A 22536-nucleotide genomic window follows, 5' to 3' on the forward strand; every position below is an offset into this window, starting at 1 on the left:
TGCCATCTCAAGATGATTTAAAGACAGGAGAAAAACAGGAAAGCCAATTCATAATAGCCTATACAAGGAAACCAACAGATTGAGTTGGAGGCTCCAGATTGAGTTGGAGTTGCCTCACCCCTCATCAGGGATGGAGACAGGGAGTTATCGAGGGCAACACGAAAACAACTTAAAACACAAACTAAGAAGTGCAAGGAGGACTACAGGAAGAAGTTAGAAAGTCGGTTTCAGCAGAATAACATGAGGAATGTGTGGTCTGGAATGAAGAAGATCACCAGCTTCAGGTGGCTCACCTCAACAAGCAAGTAGCAAGTCCTTTCAGGACCCATCACAGTTTGCATATCGTAATGCATATATCGTAATATATATATATATATATATATATATATATATATATATATATATATATATATATATATATATATATATATATATATATGTGTGTGTGTGTGTGTGTGTGTGTGTGTGTATATTATATTATATGCTGTAATTATGTATGAATGTATTCCAAATTTCGTTTTTTCTTTTTGACAGTAATGAACTTCCATACATTGATCATGTATCTTTAGCAGAGAGAAAAAAAATCCTTTAATCCTCTGATGCGCGCCTCACTACGCATGCGTTAACATTATCTCAGCAGGTAAACTCCACCATGGCGGCGAGAGGCCATGTGCAAGATCCCAACGACAGGAGACTCAGACCCATATACGGTAAGGTATCAATGGGAAGACACATTTTAGTGAGTGCCCAGAGGTTTGGTGACATATCTGCGGCTTGTACCGGAGTCTAAGTGTAAACTGGAGACTGTTGCGGGTTGGGGGCAGCGATGCGGCCCCTCCAGCTCCAGCCCCGGACTCTGCCACTTCCACTCCCCGATGACAGCGCACCTTACCCGGCGTGACACCCAGCCGTGCGAGACACGGCTTCCTCGGGGGGATGTTTCTCTGAAGCCCCGCATCTCTACGTTAAAGGCTCATACGGTTCTGGTGGAATTGCAGTGTCCAAAATATGGACACTTTTGTTGTTTTATTGCTTTGTCCCTCTGCTAGCTGTCGCTGTTTGACAGCTAGCTCAGCAGGCTAATATGTCAGACAACCAGCCTGCCAGGCAATGGACACGCTGCAGCTGGCTGTCAACAAAAGCTGGGAATTATTGCAGGTTTTATGTCTCAGACTGACAAGTTTACATTAGTTTTATTTGAAGCGGCAGCTGCTTTGTGTCTAGGTTTATGTTGCACAGTTAGCTTTATGTTAGCATTAGCATCATAATAGTTTAAGGACAATGCTTCGAGCTAGCTGTATTAGCTAGGTCAGTGTTTTTCAAGCTTTTTTGAGCCAAGGCACACTTCTTCTCACTGAAAAATCACAAACCAAAATGTTGTTTTTATTTAAAAGTCCATATTGTTAATATAAAGCCCATCTTATCTCAGCCTCTTGAATAGAAACCAGATAAACACAAGAAGATGGAATTTTATTATCTTTCACTGGGGGCTGTTTGGATGAACACAGAGCTGCTTTTTAGACCAACTAGGTGAAATTGGGAATTTCTCTGATAGTCTCTCACAAACGCTGAGCTTGCTGAGGTGGAGCTGTCATGGACCCCTAAATCCCACAATAACAGACTATTCACCTGTTGTTGTTTGTGAAAATACAGCTGGAACAACACGAAACACGTCTTTACTGTGTTGTTTTTAACTAAAAGCATTTAAAAATAACTACCAGGTATTGATGGAGATAGGCTGCTATCTGGGAAGTTTCAGATAAAGTTGTTTGAAAACCACAGATACTTTAAATCAGGGGTGTCAAACTCCAGTCCTCGAGGCCGCTATCCTGCAGGTTTTAGTTGTCTCCATGCTCCAACACACCTGACCGAAATTCATAATAGGTTGACAAGAAGCTGCTGGATCCATTTGATTTGAATCAGGTGTGTTGGTGCAAGGAAACAACAAAAACCTGCCGGATACCGGCCCTCGAGGTCTGGAGTTTGACACCCCTGCTTTAAATACACAGTATAGATTATTTTAGGTATTTATGGGCTTCGGTGCTGCTTAGTTTGACAGCTGATCTTTACAGTGTAAGGATTCCTGGCATTTCTGCAGGTTTGAAGCAACTTTTATCTCCAGTAATGACAGTTTGAACTTGGAGAATAGACATGACATAATCACAGCATACTGTCTGGCACAGTTAATTTTGGCACCCAGCTGTCCTGAACAGCCTGAACTGAGTGTGTCTGCATACTAAAACAATCACCAGCCATTCAGCAGGACACGCTGGACGTGATTACGGTTACACATTTACCAGAACATCAGCAAACGGTGTGTTAAAGTGATCTAAACTTGCTGCTTGTTCTTTGAGGGTTAGAAAATGGCAGAAATTATTCTGCAACTGCGTTTGATTTACGTTTTTCCAACCAGCACCATCGTAATAAGTCATTTTCTGTTAAATACAAGGAAAGATCACAAATCCTGTAAACTAATAAATGTGTACAGTCCTTTCTTAATGGGTTTCTGTTGACTTGTATTCCAGTTTTATGGCTGCGAAGAGGTTGCCCTGTTGCCTCACAGTGGGAGGGTTGCTGGTTTAAATCTTAATTTGGACAGGGATTATGTGGAGTTTGCTTGCTCTCAATATGCATGTGTTCTCTCCTGCTTCCTGTCAAGTCTAAACGCTGTTTGGTGACTCTACATTGAACCTGTGAGTGGATGAGAGTGTGCATGGTTGTGTGTCTTGTTTTGTGTTGGCCTTGTGATGATATTCTAGCCACCTGCCAAAAACTCTGAATAAAAAAATAAATAGATTTAATCTTGGATCAACTTTTTAATCAGCTGTGTTTATGCAGAGTTACTAAGATATTGTTGTTGTGTGTCTCCAGATTACCTTGATAATGGCAACAACAAGATGGCCATACAGCAGGCAGATAAACTGCTGAAGAAACACAAGGATCTGCACTGCGCCAAGGTGGGAGACGGCATCTAAACGCTGATTTCTATCAGGGATTGTTTGACTAATCAGTGCATTTAGCCCGTATTGCAGAACATGCAGCTCCAACCAGTGATGCTGTCATCGTTCAGCTGGTTTGATGTGTGTCAGAACACACCAAAACTTGGTTTGAAGAGTTCTTTCTTTTGCGATGTTCTTATTAAGCAGAGTCACCTGTACAGCAGGCAGTGTGAGATGCATCCAGATGACGTCAGCAGGAAGCAGCGATGCTGACATGTAGCACTGCAACATGACAGGGAGAGAATCAGCTAAAAGACTCCCGGGCATCGGCATCCAAAGCAAACACGGATCAAACCCCAAACGGGAAACATGAGAACATCACTGTGCTTCAGAGCTTCCGGTCATTTCTCCACAGAAAACAAACGTCTGTCTCGCTGGGACAGAAACTCTTGCAGCTGCAATTACACATCATGGCTGACTTTCGCTGTTTTGTGGTGAAAAGTTTTATTCCAGCTCTAAAAAACTGGATTCTCCTGATTCTGGCCGTTAGTAGAGGTGTCCATGCTGCTGATGACTTCCTGAGATATTTACCTGGTAACACCTCGATTAAACACCTGGAAACCTGCTCAGATCCACTTTTTACTTTAGACTTAGGTCTTCTGTCCTCGTTCGGAGGACTACTTTACTCATTTTTAGGATTTTGGTACTTATTCCTTGATGAACTGGGCTTCAGGCTTCTGGTTTTCACTGAAAGAAAACCAGAAGCCTGGTCATCAGAAACCCTCTTTTAGGGTTAGATAATATTTACATGTTTTACTGTGTTCCTGGTAGGTCTGGACGATTAATCGGATTTTAATCTCAGTACGATCTGGGTTTTCAACAATCATAAAAATAAAAGGGTGTGATTGTTTTTCTCTCTGCAGTTTCCTCTCCTGCTGTCTTCAGCTGCTAATCGAGCGTCTCTGGCATTGCAGCGCTGTGCTGTAAACTCCTCCCACAGCCGCTTTGCTTTCATTCAGACACTGTTGCCGACTTGGAGACTTTCTCGCTAAATCTGGAGACTTTTTTTTGTTAAAAGCGACAAATCTAGCAGCTTTTACTGGAGTTATTAGAGACTTTTCTGGTGTTTTGGCGACTGACTTGAAGACACATATTGTTCTGCAGTTACTGTAAGGAAGGAGCAGCGGGAGCCTCTCCCGTCCTAAAGCACTCCCAGGCGGCCAGTCTCAGTCGGCTCCGGCTGCAGGTCAATGTAGAATAACTGCAGTAGGTTGTGGAAGTTCACCTAAACATAGTTTATACCATTGTCAGTGACAACTGGCTGCATTATTTTCCTATACATAGTTCGGCGAGTTAAACACTGTAATATCCCTCCGTTACGGGGTGTTACCATAGCAACGCGTTAACCAGCTGGTTCAGATCAGCTGTCTTTTAACAGGTGAATGAGAGAAACGCGCTGCAGCCTGACAGCGGTTGTTTGGTATAAAACGTACATCCAGACCAACGTAAAATAGTTCCTATATAAGCGGTAGAAGCGGATTAAACAACTCGGAACCGTCCATTAGACGGTTATAATGTACGACACGCAGTCTAGAACACCACGACGCGCAGCGTTGTTTATAAATACTGGATAATTGTGTTAAATAATTGAGATCTCAGTTTCAGTCAAAATAATCGTGATTATAATTTTTGTCATAATCGAGCAGCCCTAGTTCCTGGTGGATTCAGTCTGACACAGTCCCACATCAGGACTCGCGTGTCTCAGCTTTATTTTGGGCCCAGCGGTGTACATGCAGCCCTTGTAGTGAAGAAGTACTTCCTTTATTTCGGTTTGTTTCCAACAGGAAGCAGAGGTGGATGCTCTGACACGGCAACGTTCTGGCTTTCTGTGTCTGCAGCATCTGACTCTGCCTGCCTTTAAGACTCGACTCTTCCGTTTCAGACTTTGAAGTCTCAGCAGACCTGGTTCTCCTGCGTCTGCCTCCACATGACGTTATTGTTCAGCTGAATCTAATATTTAGTAAAACTGGTGCTTTTCTGAGTGCAGCCGTTAGCGTATTGTTGAACACGCGGACGTCTTCATGCCCAGTCATGAACTTGGCTGTTGGACGTCCCCTCCCACTGCTGACCAGTACGTGTGTGAAACTCCTTCTTCTTCTTCTCTCCGGCAGGTGCTGAAGGCCATCGGCCTCCAGAGGACGGGAAAGCAGGATGAAGCCTTCGCTTTGGCCCAGGAAGTGGCCACCTTAGAGCCCACCGACGACAACTCCCTTCAAGCTCTGACGATACTGTACAGGGAGATGCATCGCCGTAAGTACCTGCAGGCTGGAGTGACGCCGCAGCGGTAGAGTGTTTTTAACGCTGCGCTTGTCGTTCACAGCGGAGTTGGTCACGAAGCTGTATGAGGCGGCGGTGAAGAAGGTTCCTCTCAGCGAGGAGTATCACTCTCACCTCTTCATGGCTTACGCTCGCGTGGGGGAGTACAAGAAGATGCAGCAGGTGGGAAACACACCTGTCCAGGTTGAGGACAGGAAAGAACAAATGATTTGAGATGGATGTTTAATTGGAATAACGAAGATGGTGTTGATTGTTTTGGTTTTTTTTCCCAAACCTCGCAGGCAGGAATGGCTTTATATAAAATCGTCCCGAAGAATCCGTATTACTTCTGGTCCGTCATGAGTCTGGTGATGCAGGTACTGACGATGCTCAGCTGAAGCTCAGCTCCTCACATATTCTCATTGCCTTGGAAATAAGACAAAATCCTCTGGTCTGTTGCCAAGGCGATCTCGGCACAGGATGAAAAGCTGGCCCAGACCATGTTCCTGCCTCTGGCTGAGCGCATGGTGGAGAAAATGGTCAAGGAGGACAAGATAGAGGCAGAAGCAGAGGTGAGTTTTCCTCTTTCCATCTCCCTTTAACTTTATTCAAGCTGCCAGTTTAAAACATTAAAACGGGGTTTTTGCACATAAAATCACAGGGAAATGACCAGTTTAACCAGAAGCAAAACGACTCGTGTCCCTGAACTGTGACCGTGTCAGTCTGCGTTTAACGGAGAAGAGAAGTGCTTTGTTACGTTCAAGTATTCAGACATTCAGCAAGTTTTTTTGTTTTTTCTTTTAACATCAACCTAAATTTATTCCTGGAAACTTTTACTTTTCAGCTTGTTTTATTTGCAGCTCATTTATTCAAATGAGAAAATGCAGCAAGACCCACAAGCCAACCAGTAAATAGCTTTTAACCCTTAAGGACACGTTCACATCAGCCTTTCTCATCCGAGTCCGTTTGCTCGGAAAGTCAGTTTCGTTTGGGGAAACGTAAATGTGCCAAACAAATTCTGACTTGGACCAAAGAAGCGGACTCGGTCCGCTTACAAACGCAGATCTCAGCCTGAAACTCTGCTGGATCTGCGGCGCTCCCAGCTGCTTTTGCTTCTGTGTCTCTGGAATGGTGGTGTGTCACTCTGAGGACTAAACTGTGATGGATATCTTCCCCTTTAGATGGTCTACAGAAACTTTCCAGGCATTTGCTCAGTCTTTCAGAACTTTGCCCTGCTGTTTCCTCCTCCTCCTCTGAGCCGATCCAACACACAGCATGAACATCCGCAACAAGACCAGAGAGACAAAAGTGTGGTTTTCATCCACGGTATTCAGATTTACATGGAACCATGAAGGTTTCAGGGTAAATTTCTTTACTTGGAGACGGAGCTCCGATTGGAGCTCGGATCTCTTCACGCTGCGCTGGAAGAAGGGAAAGCTGCAGAGTATTAAACCTGAAATATAAGAAGTCAGAAGAACTCATGCAGGATGCTCGGTGTTTGTGTCGATGTCGCATGTGTCGTAGAGCTGTGCTGCCTGCAGGCAGCGGATTTTTGTCTCTCTTTAAGCCTTTAAGTGAGATTCTGTGATGGCTGCAACACCTTCATGTGTGACTGCAGGTGCAGCTGTACTTCATGATCCTGGAGCGCTTGGGGAAGTGTGTGGAGGCGCTTGAAGTGATCCGAGGTCCACTGGGAGGTGTGTACATAGTTTCATTCCTGTACTTGCAGGAATTAGAAGAACCCACGAATATTTGATGTCTGATGGCATCAATCACACAGAATCATTTGGACAGAAAGGATGCTGTGTGTGTTTCACAGTGTTCTTCCTCTCACGTTGTGTTCCTGCATGTTTCCACAGAGAAGCTGACCAGCGAGCTGCAGAGCAGAGAGAGTAAGTGTATGATGCTGTACCGGCGACTAGAGTGCTGGCCCGAGTGCAACGCCTTGGCCCACAAGCTGCTCCTCAAAAAGTGAGTTAGGATTTCAACGCTTAAAACTCTGTCGGTCATATCATTCATAGTCTCTCAGGACGGTGGTGTGAAACTCTGTGGGGTAAATTGTGGGCTTTTCCAGGCTTTTCAGTCCCGTCCAGCAGGTTTACAATCCAGACGCAACATGTCGTGTTTACTTAGAGACTATACAGTACATACACACCGATCCATGACAACACCATTATTTGTCATATTTTCATAATAGAAAAGATAACTCTCGTTGTTATGTTGCAAAGAGACCTCTACGAAGACCTGGAAATGATGATGAAGACACTTCCTGGCCAATATTCAACCAATCAGAGAGCTTAAGTTGACAGAAATGTCCAATCAGGAGCAGCCAAAGATGAAGAAGTGAGCAGAAGCTTTTCTAAATAAAAGTCCTCTGTGGCTGGAATAAAGCCGAGCGGGTAAAAAATGGCAGAAATAAGTGGAGTCGACGACCACCCTCTGGGAAACCCTGTTTTATGGTCTTCTGAGGGTTAACGCAGTATTGGACTGAATGGTGTGTTTCCAGACTGTTGCTCAGATAAAATCCAGATTTTTCTAACAGCAGCATCATTTCATGACGTTATTTTATTTTGGTGGTAGTGAAGGCAGCTGGGATGGAGATCAGCTGGTTAAAGAGCCCTGCTTGACATAAATAACTTGACTTGTGTGATCAAAAACATGCTGTGGAGCTGCAGGTTGCCCTCTGACCTGGTCAGGAGGGAGCAGATTGTCTGTTTCTGCATCCAGTTTGAACATCTCCATCTGTTTGTGCTTGTAGTCCCGATGATTGGCAGTTCTATCCCTCCTACTTCGACTCTCTTTTCCACCTGATGGATCAGTCGTGGAGCCCTCCAGAAGAAGGCCAACAGTGAGACACGACTTCTTCTTTACATTGGTTGTGGGTTGTATTTGTACCATTACTGATCAGCGTCTCTGTGCTTGCAGCTGCTCGGAGGGGGCGGTGCATCACACCGTGGCTGAGGTAGTGAGGTTCGTGGAGGACAGAATTAAGGGGGAGGACGGCAAAGACTCGCGCTCTCTCAGGGGGCCTTATTTAGCTCGGCTGGAATTGATGCACAGACTTCGAGAAAGAGGCTGTCCTGAGGAAAGCCTGCTGGGTAAAACGCCGGGCTCATACGCACTCTGAGCGTTCACCGACGCTTTCGTATGACCACCTGCTTTCTGCCTTCTCCAGGTGAGCCTTTAGACCTGTTGGTGCAGTTCTTCAGGAAGTTTGGAGACAAACCCTGCTGCATCACCGACTTGAAGATATACCTTCATCTGCTCTCTCCTGACCAGCACGTTCAGGTGAGTCCCACCTGCAGCCCTGCGGTCGAACCGCCTCGTGTGAAGCCACTGGTTTACCTGCTAAAACCCACATCTGTCATTAACTCCTCAGTTCATCAACCGTCTGAGTGAAGCGGTCCCTCTGGCGGAGCAGGGAGAGGACGGATTTGCCTTCCCGGAGGACACCAAAGCCCTGCAGAGGCATTTATGTGTGTGTCAGCTGAGCCGGGCGCTCGGGCTGCATCACTCGCTGGACTCAAGCGGAAAGCTGCGCCTTATCGCCGAGCTCAAGGCTTACTACCGTCATGGACTCAAGTTTGGTAGGAGCCTCGCTTTGTTTCGTTGTCAGACCTTTAGGTGGTGATCCGATCTGAAAAAGCTAAGCGTGAGATTGGTCCCGTCACCCACAGCATTGTGACAGGATGCTAAGTTTTCTTACATATTCCTGCAATTTAGCCATCTTTAACATTGCTGCATGCAAGAAGAAAAACTTTTTTTTTCCAGTAATTTGCAGCTCATACAGTTTAAGTAAGGGATAATGCCCGATGAGATGTCCATTATTAGAAATTAATGGACGGTCGCCACCGCAAAGTATACCGCATACTATACGTATACCACGGTCACTCACAAAGGAAATAATATAAGATCAATCACTTACGTTGTTTTTATTGTTAAAATAATGTTTTTAACAAGAAGTGGCTGAGTGGACTATTTAATGTCTCTTGTTGTGGTGTTGCCAAGGCCGTGGAAAAATCTAAATGCGAACAGCACGGACCTTTTTAATTCTTGAAGATCGCTGTGAAATCGGCGTAACCACTGGAGCATTAATGCAGAGAAACATGCATGGCACCGCTGCAGGGTGACGTCAGAGCCTCTCTGTCCCTCTTTGAGAAATCTGGAGCTTTATCACAAACTAACTGATTAAATATTATTTAATACGGTTAAATAAATATGATAGATATTTATCTGCAGTGACTGATTTCAACGAACGATCTCGGTAGAACATGAACGTAATGCAGTAGTGAGATGGGGAAGGCCTTGAGAGACTTTTTTTCCTTTCTTCCTTTTCTACTCTGGTTATTGTCCAACCAATGGTCTAAATTAACCTGAAAACATAAAATAACTTAAAAACTGGCAGATAAGATACATTCATTAGTAACCATGGGCTGCTGTTTGACATAGTCCTTCCAGATATTCTTTCTGGTTTCTGTTTGTCGCTAACATTTCTGTTGCCATGGTTACCAACTGGCGTTTGAGCCAGCGCAGTGATTTAGAATTATTCAGCTATTTGACTGAACTTTTTATAGCTGGTGTCCTATATCACTTTTTAACGGACAACCTGCAGCCAATCAGAATGGAATATTCACCCAGACCATGGTATAAACATGAGTAAACCACGAAGGAAACCTCGTCTCCTGATACAGCAGGGACTTTAGATGGGAAGAACTACTTTTCAGCTCGGTTTTCAGAATGAAAGTAAAGTTCCTCAGTTCCTGAAATGTCTGCAGAACTTCTGTTCCAAATCCCAAAGTTAACGGAGTCAGAGTTTAAATACGCTGCCAGTCCACAGATGGGACATTATTGATCCTTCAGTGAGGAAATGAAAATGGAAAAGGAAAGTTGCAGGGAAAAGGATGGGAGACGCACACTAAAAAGGGGGCGATAACAACAGCAACTACAGCCACTGAAGTGAGGTTTGTACTGGAGTGATGTGGATACCCGTTCATACCCGTTAAAAACCAGGCTGTTTGCAGGCCTGTAAGATTCCCGCCAAATGTGAATTGTAATCATCCAAACTGGATGGAATTCAAGGATTACAGTCTGAGATGGAAAAACACAGGATGTCAATACGTTTATGTTTATTCAGCATCAATTTTACGCCCCAGTCTGTTTAAGCTGGCTCCTCGTGAGGGGCAAAGGAAGGAAATATCGACATCAAGAGTCCTGCAACGCTGCTGGCTCGACAGACAACGGACTTCTGTCTTTTGATGATCGGGTTTCAGATATGAGGCTGGAAGTGTTTTCACTGAAACTGACAATGGGAAAGAGTTTTATTCAGCTTGTTCCTGTGCATTGTACTCTGCAGGACTTTGTTGCTTTAATCAGACGATTGTTTATTATTAAAGGGACATTCTGCAAGTTAAAATGATGCCTCAGAATAGCATATTGTAGCTGCTCACCATGTCTAACGCTTGTTGCAACAACAACGGTAGCTGCTGAGAATCAAAAATCTGCGACTGCACTGATGAAAGCAGGTCATGCAGTGACACGGTGGTCAGTTCAGGGACCACCAGGACTTGTGGGAAATGACAGTGCAGTGTTATGCAGAGACGACTTTGAAAGTCGCTGCAGTTGCAGCAATGTCGGGCTAAAAGCTTTGTAAGCTCCATTTAATGTGACAAAAAACGGCATTTAGCGAGACTTAAAAAGCTGCCAAAAGCACATAAACATCCACGTCTGCAGGGACGAGGCTGGTGGATTCTAGCAGGAGCTGCTGTCATGCTGCCATGACAACAAACATGTTGTCTTAGAAAAACCAATGGAAGAAGTTAGCTTTACGCTAATTTTGGATTCTCCATCTTGATTTTCCATCTTATTCTCTGGTGTCTCAATCACTGTGTGTTGGGAAACGCTTCTTATTCCATGTTGATGCCATTTGTCCCTTGCCAGCAGCTGTAGTTGTTTCCACAACATTTTTACAAAAATAAAAGCGATGTTTAAGTTTTAACAAACAACAATGTGATTTGCAGGTGACTCTATTGAACAGAGTTTAGTGCATAATCCTCAGTTGTCTGAGGCTTGCACTAGGTAGCTACGTAGTGCTATTTTGGGGTTTTTTTTAGTTGCTGCGGAGAATTTGCTACAACTTTTCAAAGCTTTTCTCCCTCATTTTCTTTTCTAAAACTCTGAAATTTGCTGTTTTGTTCCACGCTGTGCCATCTTTACCCATCTTTACATCGACCCCCACTTCATGTCTGGGGACACGTAAATGTAAAAATTAATAATTTCCATTACACTTTTGCAATTTGTTTCTGTATCGAAACATCTATAAAACCACCTCATGAGAGCCTAAAAACTTATTAGCAATATTTTTTTTACTTTTTTTCCTTTAGCGTTTTTTTAATTGCGATATTTAGTTTTTGAGCAGCTCTCGGTGTAATGGAAACGCACCTTGTCATGGCGGTTCCCCTTCAGGCATACCTGTTGTATGGAGAAACAAATCTAAAATTCTTTGCTAACAAGAATGTCAGATTATTAACGGAGCTCTTAAAACCTCAATGATAACATAGAGAGATGCAGATGTCCATTTTGGTCTGAAAATGTTCCACAGTGTCCCTTAACCCCTTACAGTCACCCCCAAAATGCCAAAAACGCCTGAAAAAAGACCCAAATTAAATTAGTTCTGGAACCCTTTGGAGTACATTTAAAAGCGTGGTCTCTTTATTAAGAAAACACTCTAAAGTTTTACCCTGAGCTTTCAAAAGTATTGTAACTGTAACCAGCATAAAGTTATTGAAGTTGGAACATAAGGAAATTTCAGGTTTTTTCCCTTGTCTGAATTTCTCTTCTATTTTGCCAACATGCCGCTCATGGAGAGATGGAGTGGAAAATCAGATGTAGCTGTAGCATGAAGCCTTTCCTATGACCAGTTAAAATTTGGTGACAATAGCAGCCACAACTATTATTCTGTGAGGGCTTTACTGTAATTATGTTCACGCGCTCCACAACTTTACGACAGTGGTGTCAGAACTGACATCAGAGCTGGTGGGCGAGGTCTGGAGGCGGAAACGTATGTTATGGTCAGACCACCTAGGTTGACACTCAGTGGGTATTATTGGCTAAGGAAGGACCATGGATCAATCTAGTTGGTCAAAAATGGGGTCAATCAGAAGAGGAGAGCCTACCGGTGCGTCATGCACAGTTTTATTGAAATGGGAAACGTCTAAGGTATTGTACAAGCGCGATTAAAAAAAAACAAAACAAAAAAACGTAAAACAGCCCGCAGGTGGGCCGCCGCCGGTTTAGGGGTTAAAGGGCTCCACATCAACGAGGTTTCCTTGAGGATTCTAAAAACCTGCTTGGTTGTTGGTTTGGTTTGCTGACATGTTGATGTTTAACAGGGAAGAACGCTCTGAAGACGGAGCTGCAGTTCTCGGACATGTACTGTCTCATGGCGGCTCATGTCTACGTGGATTTGTGGACGGAAACGGGTGAGTTTCCCTCTTATTCCAGTGCCTGCTGTCTTCCAGGTAGAGCTACCTGTAAATAGCTCTGCGTCTGTGCAGGCGATGAGAACATGGCGTGGCAGGGTTTGGGTCTCCTTCAGGAGGGTCTGTCTCACAGCTCGTCCAACGCCCAGTTCAAGCTGCTGCTGCTGCTGCTCTACTGTCGCCTCGGAGCCTTCGAGCCTGTGGTGGACCTCTACTCCAGCCTGGACGCCAAGCACGTGCAGCACGACACCATCGGGTCGGTACAGAAACACCGCTAGCTACATCTGTGCTTTTGTTTGTCAGCCTTTTAGAGGAGCAGAGATGGTTTTAAAAATGTGTTTTTCAGGTTTCTGTTGACGCGCTATGCAGAGTCGCTGGGCCAGTTTGCTGCAGCGTCCCAGTCGTGTAACTTCTCCCTCAGGTTTTTCCACTCTAACCAGAAAGATGTGAGTCTCTCCCACTCCGATTCGTTCTGAGACACGTCAGGCTTGGTAATAATCCCCCTCGCTCATGTTTCTTCTTCATGTCGCAGACCTCAGAGTACATCATCCAGGCATACAAGTATGGTGCGTTTGAGAAAATCCCAGAGTTCATTGCTCTGAGGAACCGGTTGAACCAGTCGCTGCATTTCGCCCAGGTCCGAACGGAGAGGATGCTGCTGGACCTGTTCCTGGAGGCAGACATGTAAGAATCTTTATTTGTTGTTATTAATCTTTCCAAAATATAAAGAAAAAGAAGCAAAAGAAAAAAGAAAAAAAAAAGCAAAAACGGGGCTGACAATAATAATCTGAAGATAAATGTCCATTTCCGTAACAGAACTTAAGGCCTGATCATTCTTTCTTTCTCACAAAATATTTGTCTGTTATTTTGCTTCCATTTGAGACACAACTCGGCCTGTCGCAATCAATTAATTGCACGATAAGAAAAAATTCTTGCAATAAGTCAGCTGGACACAATAATTTTCATTTGTCTTTCTTTTCTGCCACAAGACAATATGAACTAAACACTGCAATACAACGGGCTTCCATCTGCACTTAAGACCTTAACAATCTAAGGACCATCCATGGTCCTTCCTTAGCCAGGCTAGCTCCATCTTCCCGACGGTCCACGATAACTGGGGTGTTTAACCGACAGGTTAACTAACAGGACAGTGAAACATGGCGTGCACTCAGACAGCATGGTTGGAAAGGCGACGCTGCCATCTAATATTGTATAAAAAGGCAACATTTTGAAAAAGGTGACAAACATTTCACAGCCAGCATGAATCGCCTGGATGAACATTCATGTTAGAAACGGCTATTCCACAACTTTACAATGTCATTCTACCATTCCACCTCTGGTTCAGTCCACACATGTCCCCTTATATGAGCTGACCATAGACTATGTAACTGTGTTACATGGTGTTTAGAGAACAGATGTTCCAGATAACCATGTTTCCAAAACCCCAGGACAAATCCTGATCTGTTTCAGCAGACTGGAGACTGGATGAGTCTAGTCTGCACATCACACTAGATGTTCTTTAGAAATTAAAGTATGTTGATCTGTGAAAGGGCATCATTTTTATTTTAGATGAATTGTCTCAGAATTGCAACAATAATCACTTAGCATAAATCATAAAATGAACGATATCGTTGTGAGATTTTGCTCATATCGCCCAGTCCCACCGACAACCATCCAACAACACCAGCAGCAGAAGACTAAAACCATTCAACTTGTCTTCCTCTGGTGCTTTCTTTGTAGTGGTTTCTGCATTGTCTTTTTTTCCTCTTCTTCTTCCCTGGTTTGTTCCTTTCGCTGGTTGTGTCAGAGAAACAACTCAACGCCGCCCCCCTGTGAGTTCCAGTGGCGTTGCTCCGTTTTTTTACGTCAAGCAATTGAAAGCAAAGCCGATTGAAAACAGGCCAAGTTACGTTTGTAACCAAGTTACATATGTGTCCATCTGTCTTCTGCATCCAGCATAAACAGACTTTTACTCCTTATGCCAATGTTTTAAGCCAAATTAAAAATATAACAGTAATTCTACTAACACGCGGCCGCCTCGTGCGTTCCCAGCCGAGGTTAGAGGAAGAGAAAAACACAGCTGGTTGTTCATTTTTCCTGTTGATTGAATGTTGGATACGCGTTGGATTTATTCATGCTGGAACATATCCAACCCTGACTGGCAAAAATAATCAAATGATGTGCAGAGAACATGTTCAGCTGTGACGTCTTGATGTTGTGTTTCTGTTGGTCAGTGTGTTGAGTTTGGAGGAGAGCGTGAAGGCCATGTCGTTGTCTGCAGAGGAGGATGACATCCCCTGGGACAGTTTAAGGGACAACAGAGACCTTACTGTTTTCACAAACTGGGACCCTAAAGACCGGTAAGTCTTCATCACATTTCAGGACCAAGCAAAATCTAAAAAACTGAGGAAGTCATGCTGCGCTGCTCCTCTTCCTCTCCCAGACAGCTAACAGAGGAACATCGGCGTCAGAGTCTGGAGGAAGAGTCCGTCTGGCTGCGGATACGCTCGCTAACGCTGCGCCTGCTCGCCTCGCTGGCGGCGCCGGGACACGCGTCCTCGCAGCAAAACTCGGAGATATCCAACGAGAACGGAGTCGGAGACAAAAGCTCGGTCGTCGGCAGCCTGCTGTCCCAACTCCACCAGACTCTGCAGACGGCGGCGGAGCTCGCAGAGAAACGCTTCCAGGTACGTCCCAGCAGCTCCTGCAGGACCGCTGGGACACTTTTCACCCGGAGATGCTGTGAAATGAGCAGTTTGTCAGGAAACTGCGAATATTCGGCCCCACTGGATGCTACGCAGAGCTAATGCTAATATAAACCGTTCTAACATTTCCTGCTGGAAGCTGCAGATCCTTCGCTTCTGTTGTCAGGTTTAAAGTTTATGCACTGATCACCGTTCTGTGGAAACACCTTTGCAAAAACCACGCCCCTTGGTTACTATTGCCACGCCCCTCGATTATTGTTGCCATGCCCATCAAGCTTTGGGGAGCGTTGTGAGGAAAAGCTGGAGCTTTACTCTGCTTACGTCTGATAAGAACCTTTAGAAACGTGTCGTTCCTCAGATGTTTGCAGATCAGCTGAAGTGTTGATGAGTTCTGGCTCTCAGAAATATTCCTCATCATTCCTCCATCGCCTGCTGTTCTGGATCAGTGTTCATCAGCTCTGCTAGTTCCACAATGCCATCACTTGTATCATCATCATCGTGTCAGGAGCATGGTGGGGAACTCTGGGATGGTCATGTGACCCTCCAGCTGGTCTACGGAGGTTTTCCAGCGTTTCTATCCGTCCAGGAGGTTTACAATCCAGACACAACATGTAGTGTTTATTCAGAGACTCTCGATGGTAAATCCACCATTATTTATCACATCTTCATCACCATCACTACCATGTTGCTAAGAGACCTCTATTTTCACCTGGACATGATGATGAAGACACTTCCTGTCAGATGTTCAACTTTATTTATAGAGCAGGTTTCTCCAGCAGCAGCTCAAAGTGCTGAACAGTAAAACAACAAACAACAACACTCTACAATTTAAAATTAAACACCTCACATTAAAAAATAAACAAAATTTGGACACAAAACAAAAATCTAAAATCAAAGGTAAAAAAATTAAAATACACAAAGAAAAAGAAAAAGCTCAGGTATGCCAGCTCTAAGAAGTGGGTTTTAAGGACAGACTTACAATCAAAGACAGATTGAGCAGCTCTGATGTGAAGGGGAAGGCTGGTCCACATCTTAGGAGCAGCAACAGAAAAGGCTGGATTTTAATCTGGTCAATGGGACCTGAAGTAAAAGTTGAGAAGAGGACCTAAGAGTCCTGGCTGGAGCATGTTGATGGAACAACTCTGACAGATACGAGGGAGCCGAACCATTTAAGGCTTTAAAAACAGTCAATAAGATCATGAGACTTTCCACCAATCGGAGAGCTTAAACTGACGGTAACGTCCAATCAGGAGCAGCCAAAGATCAACAAGTGATGAGAAAATAAGGAAAATAATGATCCTCTATGGCTGGAATAAAGCCAGGAAGACGTTTGGGATGCAGCTGAGGTGGAGCTGCTCGTTAAATATGAAACCAGAAACTCTGCGAGCGGAAACCTCCGCCAAACACGGTGTTAAAGAATCCTTTTAAAACATTCCTGGATCCAAACGGTGATCCGGATCACCACCAGAATTTAATCACTTCTTCATTTTCACATTTCCAACAACTCTGCAAATGTTTATAAAAATCCGTCCGTAACCTTTTAAGTTATCTCGAGCACAAAGACGGTGGTAAAAACATAACCTGGTGGAGGAAACAACCGGGTTCATGGCACATAAAGCAGACATCGCCCCCCGCAGTGACCCCTCCCCGCTGCAGACCTGCTTCTCCTGGAGGATGGATGGACCCGACGAACAACAAGTTCCTTCTCGTTCTTTCAGCCTCTTGTTCTCGTGGAGGATGGAACAGGCTTTAGTGAGGCTAGCAGGTAGATAGTAGGGCTGTGGGGATATGATTCCGATTTCATATGTGTGGATTCGATTTAAACTGCAATTCTCACGATCCTTTTCTTTTTTTCTTTTTTTTTTTCTTTTTAACAAAAAAATTTATTTTTAAAATTGTGAAGCAAAAAATCCTAATATTCAAATTTATTTTAATTTGATTTCCCAGCCCTGCTAAATAGTATCAGGAAGAGGTGTGTGAATAGATGCTGTTGTGTGTTTGGTTCCGAGCCAACTTCACTGTGTTGAGACTCATTTCAGCCTGATCGTGTGACGACGGAGGCGGTCCTGAAGGCATCGCGTCTCCCTGCCGTTAAAACGATTCAGCTTCATGCAGTTTTACATTAAAACCAGCCAGACCTGGTTTGGAGTGTGAAGGAGCAGCGTAACGTCTACATGTTTGTGTTGCAGTATCCATTCCTGGGCCCCCCCTCCACCCGCCTGTCCTCGGCTCTGTCCAGCGGCAGCTGTCAGTGTCAGGCTGCAGCCCTGCAGCTCTCTGTCCTCCTGCAGGAGCTGGAGACGGCCGGGCTCGGTAAGAAGACGCCAGCGTCACGTAAAACCTGCATGAAGACGTGATTTCTGCCTGACTTGCTGTTTCTCCTCTTCCAGACGAGTCGTCTGAACTCCAAACTCAGATCTGTAATGCTTTCAAATCATTAGTAGTTCAGCTCCAAGGTGAGTCGGCAGCTGGATCTCTGCATCTTCAGCCCGCGCTGCTCGCCGCCCGATGAGCTCATGTTGTCTTCCTTCTGTCCGCAGACATGCTGAGGAAATGCAAAGGGGATTTATTGGAAATGAAAGAGAGCAAATTAAAAACGCAGCCCTCCTTATTAGAAAACCTAATCTTCTTTGTTGAGGTGAGACTTCTCTCCTCCAGTCTTTCTGCTCCATCTGCCTCTCAGAGCAGCACGGTCACATTGCATGCTGTTGTTCCTCGCAGACGGTGAGCATAGCGTTGTGGATGGCGAGTTACTGCGCCAGGATCCTCCGACCTCTCAAGACAAGTTTACAGAAGAAGAAGAAGAAAAAAAAGGATGCAAACGCAGCGCTGGTACAGTCCCTGCTTCTCCGACCGCACCACCTCTGACTGTGGACTGGTGAAGCACCTGTTTAATGGGATCTGTCCTGTTTCGTAGCCAGTGGTGGTTTGTGGGTTCCAGGAGCTGACGGGGAGCTTGCAGGACCTGCTCACTCAGGCGTTGGAGCACATAAAGAGCCAAGAAGTGGGTCTGACCGCCCTGAAACTGGCTGCTTTAACCCTGGAAGGACACACAGAGGTGAGCGCAAACCGCTGGACGGCGTGCGTGCGTGTGTGTGTGTGTGTGTGTGTGTGTGTGTGTGTGTGTGTGTGTGTGTGTGTGTGTGTGCTGCTTGTCAGTGGGACACGTTGGGAAATTTCCCTCCTTATATTCACACTTCAGACCTGAAACATGAAGTCAGATGCAGAATGACCAGATTAAATAACGGACGAGTCGTAAAACAACGGCTGTCATGAAGGTAAACCTGAAACATCGTTTAGAACCAGGCTGGAAACGTGTTTATTTGCCTGTAAAGTTGGTTTTTAACAGGAGTCTGTGGGGATCTGCTGTGTTTTGCCGCCTCTAGTGGACACGGCGGGAACTGCAGCTTCATGTTTACATGTTTCCTATGTATTCATCCCCTTTCATCAAAGAAAAGCTGAATTTCCAACAATCACTCAAATAACTGGAGACTTAAAAAAGAAACAATAAATAAAAAATTGCATAAATATCATTTAGTAATATAAGACACTCGGGGTGGGAAAATCAAATCAAAATCAGGATTTTTTTTGCTTCATAATTTTAAAACTTTTTTTTTTTTTTTTTTAAACAAAATTTTTTTTTTTTAAAAATAAACAAAAATAATCCATTTTAAATTTTTGTCATTTTTATTGTTTTTATTGATCTTTTTACTTGTCTTCTTGGGGATTATAGCAGCAGAATGATGATCTGGATACTATGTTGTTTTCTCCTAATTGAAATCAAGAAAAATGAAAACGTTTTATTCATCTATTTTGTTTTTTAATCTATAAAAATCATCAGTATTGAAGAATTGTGAGAATCGCTATTTAAATCGAATCGGCACCCAAAAAATCGGAATCAAATCGAATCGGGACAAAAGCATATCGTCACAGCCCTATAAGACGCTGTTTTTTCATTTAATTAAGTTGAAGAAAGAAAACAAACAAACACATGTGTCCTGGACAAATGAGAGACTTTTCTGTTGAACAGTGGGACAAAATACCTGTCAACAGGTGCAGAAGTCTGACTGAGAGGAACAGAAAACACCTGACTGGAGCGGAAACATTAAAGGATTGTTCAACTAAATATTACTTTATGACTGATGTAATATGTAATAAATTATCTTATTTGTTTGCTTTTTTTTTTTTTTTTTTTTTTTTTAAATATTTCTATTGACCCAGAATTAGAAAATAATGATTGTCATAAAATTTTTATTTATTTGGTCAATTACAGCTTATTTTACAGGCAGCTGTTTTTTTTTCCTTCTTTAATGAATAAATATGAGCACAGCTGTATGTTGGAGTGTTGATCTTGTTTATAGACCAGCTTTGTTGGAGCTCGGCATTCTGGGAGTTCAGTAGAAGCAGCTTCTGGCTGCTCGTCGATGCTTCTGCTGTCCTGCTGCTGATAAACGACCTGAGTGGTGGAAAAAGACGTGCACCGCTCCAGTGTTACGTGCACTAGCCTGCTCATGACCTCTGTCATGTGTTGCAGGAGGAGGCGTCGTTTACGAAGGCTGCTATGGACAAGGTGCAGAGCAGTTACCTGCGCTCGCTACAGGAGGTGGGAGATCTGCTCAGGAAGAGAGCGGAAACGATAAAAAACCTCAAGATCTGAGCAGCGTCTCACACAGCGGACTGTACGCTCATCATCATCATCACCCCCCTCCCCCCCGCCATGCGGTCAGAGCCCCTCCTGACCTCCGTCTGCCACGTTTCGTGAGCTCTGTGTGGATTTCTTTTGTCGGACACGTTCACCTCTGGAACATTCGCAGCTCTTCTAGCAGACAAGCTTGTAGGGAAACTCCAGAACTTCTACAGCAGACAAGACGACGCGCTCTTTCACATCATCTATCTAGATCAAATCAGAAGAAGCGAAAACACAGTTTTAGTCTAATAAATTATTGTACATAATGAAGACCGCCGCAGCTTGACTAGAGGACAGTATAGAAGACAATAAACCACTGCTTTTTCCTCCCGTCTCCTCTGACCGGCAGCAGCTGCAGTAACACACCTCCATCTGAGGATCCAGCTGCTTTTCAGCCCTTCAAGGCACAAATTTTTATCACAATCTGATGCACTGTTTGGAGAAACGTTCGGCGCCTGAACCTCCTCCTCGTTTTGTTTCCCTTTGTTCTGTGTATGTCGTGTGTTGCTTCTGAAGTGTAGTTGCAGTATTATAACCAGACGAGCTAAAAACAGGACTTTTTTTTTTTTTTTTTAAATGATTGTTTTGTCCCTTTATTTTGTTCCTTTTTTTTAATAGAAGTGGTGCTTTGGGAAGACGTCGGTGGGGGAGCCCACCGTCCTTTGAGGCCGGACTCGTCCTCGTTATTTAAGAGAGCATGTGCGACTACGTTGACATGAATGTTCACCAAAAAGAGACGCGCTGCTGAGATTAATGCATCATTATGCAACCGATGGGAGACTGGTGTTCGTAGTGGCAAACGTAGAAAGTTGTGCTCTGGGATGTTCTTTCTCACATTTGGACCTAAGTGTAAATAAAAACCGAGGCAGAATATCGCTGCGGGACTGGAGTGTGTGTGTTGTAACAGCAGCTGCAGTAGAAAACCAGCAGATTCGTCCCGTGTCATTCCTGCATCTGCAGCATCTGGTGGGTGACCGCAGGTTGACAGCAGCTGGATTCTTTCTGTTTTACCGTTTTAAAATATTTAGCAGAGCAGTTTGAACACGGTAAACAACCCCCCCCCCCTCCTCTCCTTCCTGTTCGCCATGCTTACACATCTGCTGACGAAGGCCTCATGGAGCCCGTCTGAGTGGATCTGACTGTCGCTGAGGTTCGGAGCAACGGTTGACAATCTGGAGTGACATCTCACCACCCTCTTTTGCTAGAAAATGGAAAACAGAAACACTGGAATGTCAAAGCTTTTTTTAAATAAAAGGTAAATGTGAGAACTTTGCAGTGTTTTTATGTTCCTCCACTTCAGATTTTACTTTGCTGTTCTTCAGATTTCTCTCAGTTTATCTATTTATATTTAGGATAAAAAATGTGACATTTTCCATTCTGCAGCTACTTTTAAAAGCTCTGTATTTTACTTCAATACATTTGATGTTTTTGTTGGCAAAGTCACATAATTTAAGATGAAATTTCAGATTATAAATATAAAAGAGTTCAAATCTTAAGGATGAACAAGGAAAAATGTATTTCTGTGATAAAATCCTTTTCCTTCTGTTTCCAACTTCTAAATGTAGTTATGTTTTAAAATGCGACATGCCTTTAATATGCTGGGTTTGTTTTTTATTCAAAGAAATTGAACAAAATCTGTTTTTAAGTGCTTTTTATTTTATGTTGGATTTCTCTTTTATTTTTTATGGTTTTGTTTTTTTATAAACAAATCATTTCTGTCCAGTAAAACCAGCTGTGGTTTTGCAACTGCAGATGCCTACAAATGCTTGTTAAAAAGCAAGATGAGACTATTGGATCAGTGGATTTATAATATCCTGAAATTTTTTTCTTTTTTTTTTTTTTACATTTTAGATGTGTCTGTGTCAAGAAGCAGAGGCTTGAAGACGAATCTTATATTTGCAGAAAAATAATGTACTCAATTTAATGGTTCATTAGTAATTTGCATTTTTATGATATTTAAAGAATATTATATAAAATAAAAAAGTATATAGGCAAGGCCAGGTTATCCAATGGGCCGTATGGACACAGGCCCAGGGGCCCACATAGGGAAAACACCAGCAGTTTGGATATAAAACAGATAGTTACACCACAGTGTCCAGTGTGTTGCTACTGGTACCGCTGGCTGAGCGATATTAAAATTGTTTCACAGTGTATCATTCACAATTTTCACAATGTTGCAATGGAGAAGGGGGCCCCTGGAACACTCTGGGCCCAGGGGCCTGTGCCCTTTTAATCCGGCCCTGTATGCTATCAAATTTACAGAAATTTGATAATGTACTTAATTTAATACTTCACTAGTAATTTAAATTTTTATCATATATATATATATATATATATATATATATATATATATATATATATATATATATATATATATATAAAATAAAAATGTACATAGGCTTTTCCTACAA

General features: G+C 43.6%; 1 protein-coding gene across 1 annotated transcript; it reads left to right on the forward strand.

The window, feature by feature from the left end:
• Positions 1–632: 632 nt before the first annotated feature.
• On the forward strand, positions 633–21387 carry naa25 (N-alpha-acetyltransferase 25, NatB auxiliary subunit). Its single transcript, XM_079256509.1, has 24 exons — positions 633–710; positions 2872–2957; positions 5111–5249; positions 5320–5438; positions 5558–5632; positions 5720–5827; positions 6874–6952; positions 7115–7226; positions 8014–8103; positions 8181–8353; positions 8431–8543; positions 8635–8842; positions 12644–12733; positions 12809–12989; positions 13080–13179; positions 13266–13417; positions 14968–15093; positions 15177–15420; positions 17628–17751; positions 17829–17894; positions 17979–18076; positions 18160–18270; positions 18356–18496; positions 19973–21387. Exons 1-24 carry the CDS (start codon positions 653–655, stop codon positions 20093–20095), a joined length of 2916 nt encoding a protein of 971 aa, XP_079112635.1. The 5' UTR covers positions 633–652; the 3' UTR covers positions 20096–21387.
• The last annotated feature ends 1149 nt before the right edge of the window (positions 21388–22536 follow it).

This window comes from Telmatherina bonti (assembly GCF_933228915.1).
Source record: "Telmatherina bonti genome assembly, chromosome: 17".
NCBI classification, from domain to species: domain Eukaryota; kingdom Metazoa; phylum Chordata; class Actinopteri; order Atheriniformes; family Telmatherinidae; genus Telmatherina; species Telmatherina bonti.

Excerpts from the sequence above, each read along its gene's own strand:
- naa25 (XM_079256509.1), top strand. The coding sequence starts at position 653 with ATGGCGGCGAGAGGCCATGTGCAAGATCCCAACGACAGGAGACTCAGA. Across the intron at positions 5,250-5,319 it reads GTACAGGGAGATGCATCGCC|CGGAGTTGGTCACGAAGCTG; the intron begins GTAAGTACCTGC and ends TGTCGTTCACAG. Across the intron at positions 7,227-8,013 it reads CACAAGCTGCTCCTCAAAAA|TCCCGATGATTGGCAGTTCT; the intron begins GTGAGTTAGGAT and ends TTGTGCTTGTAG.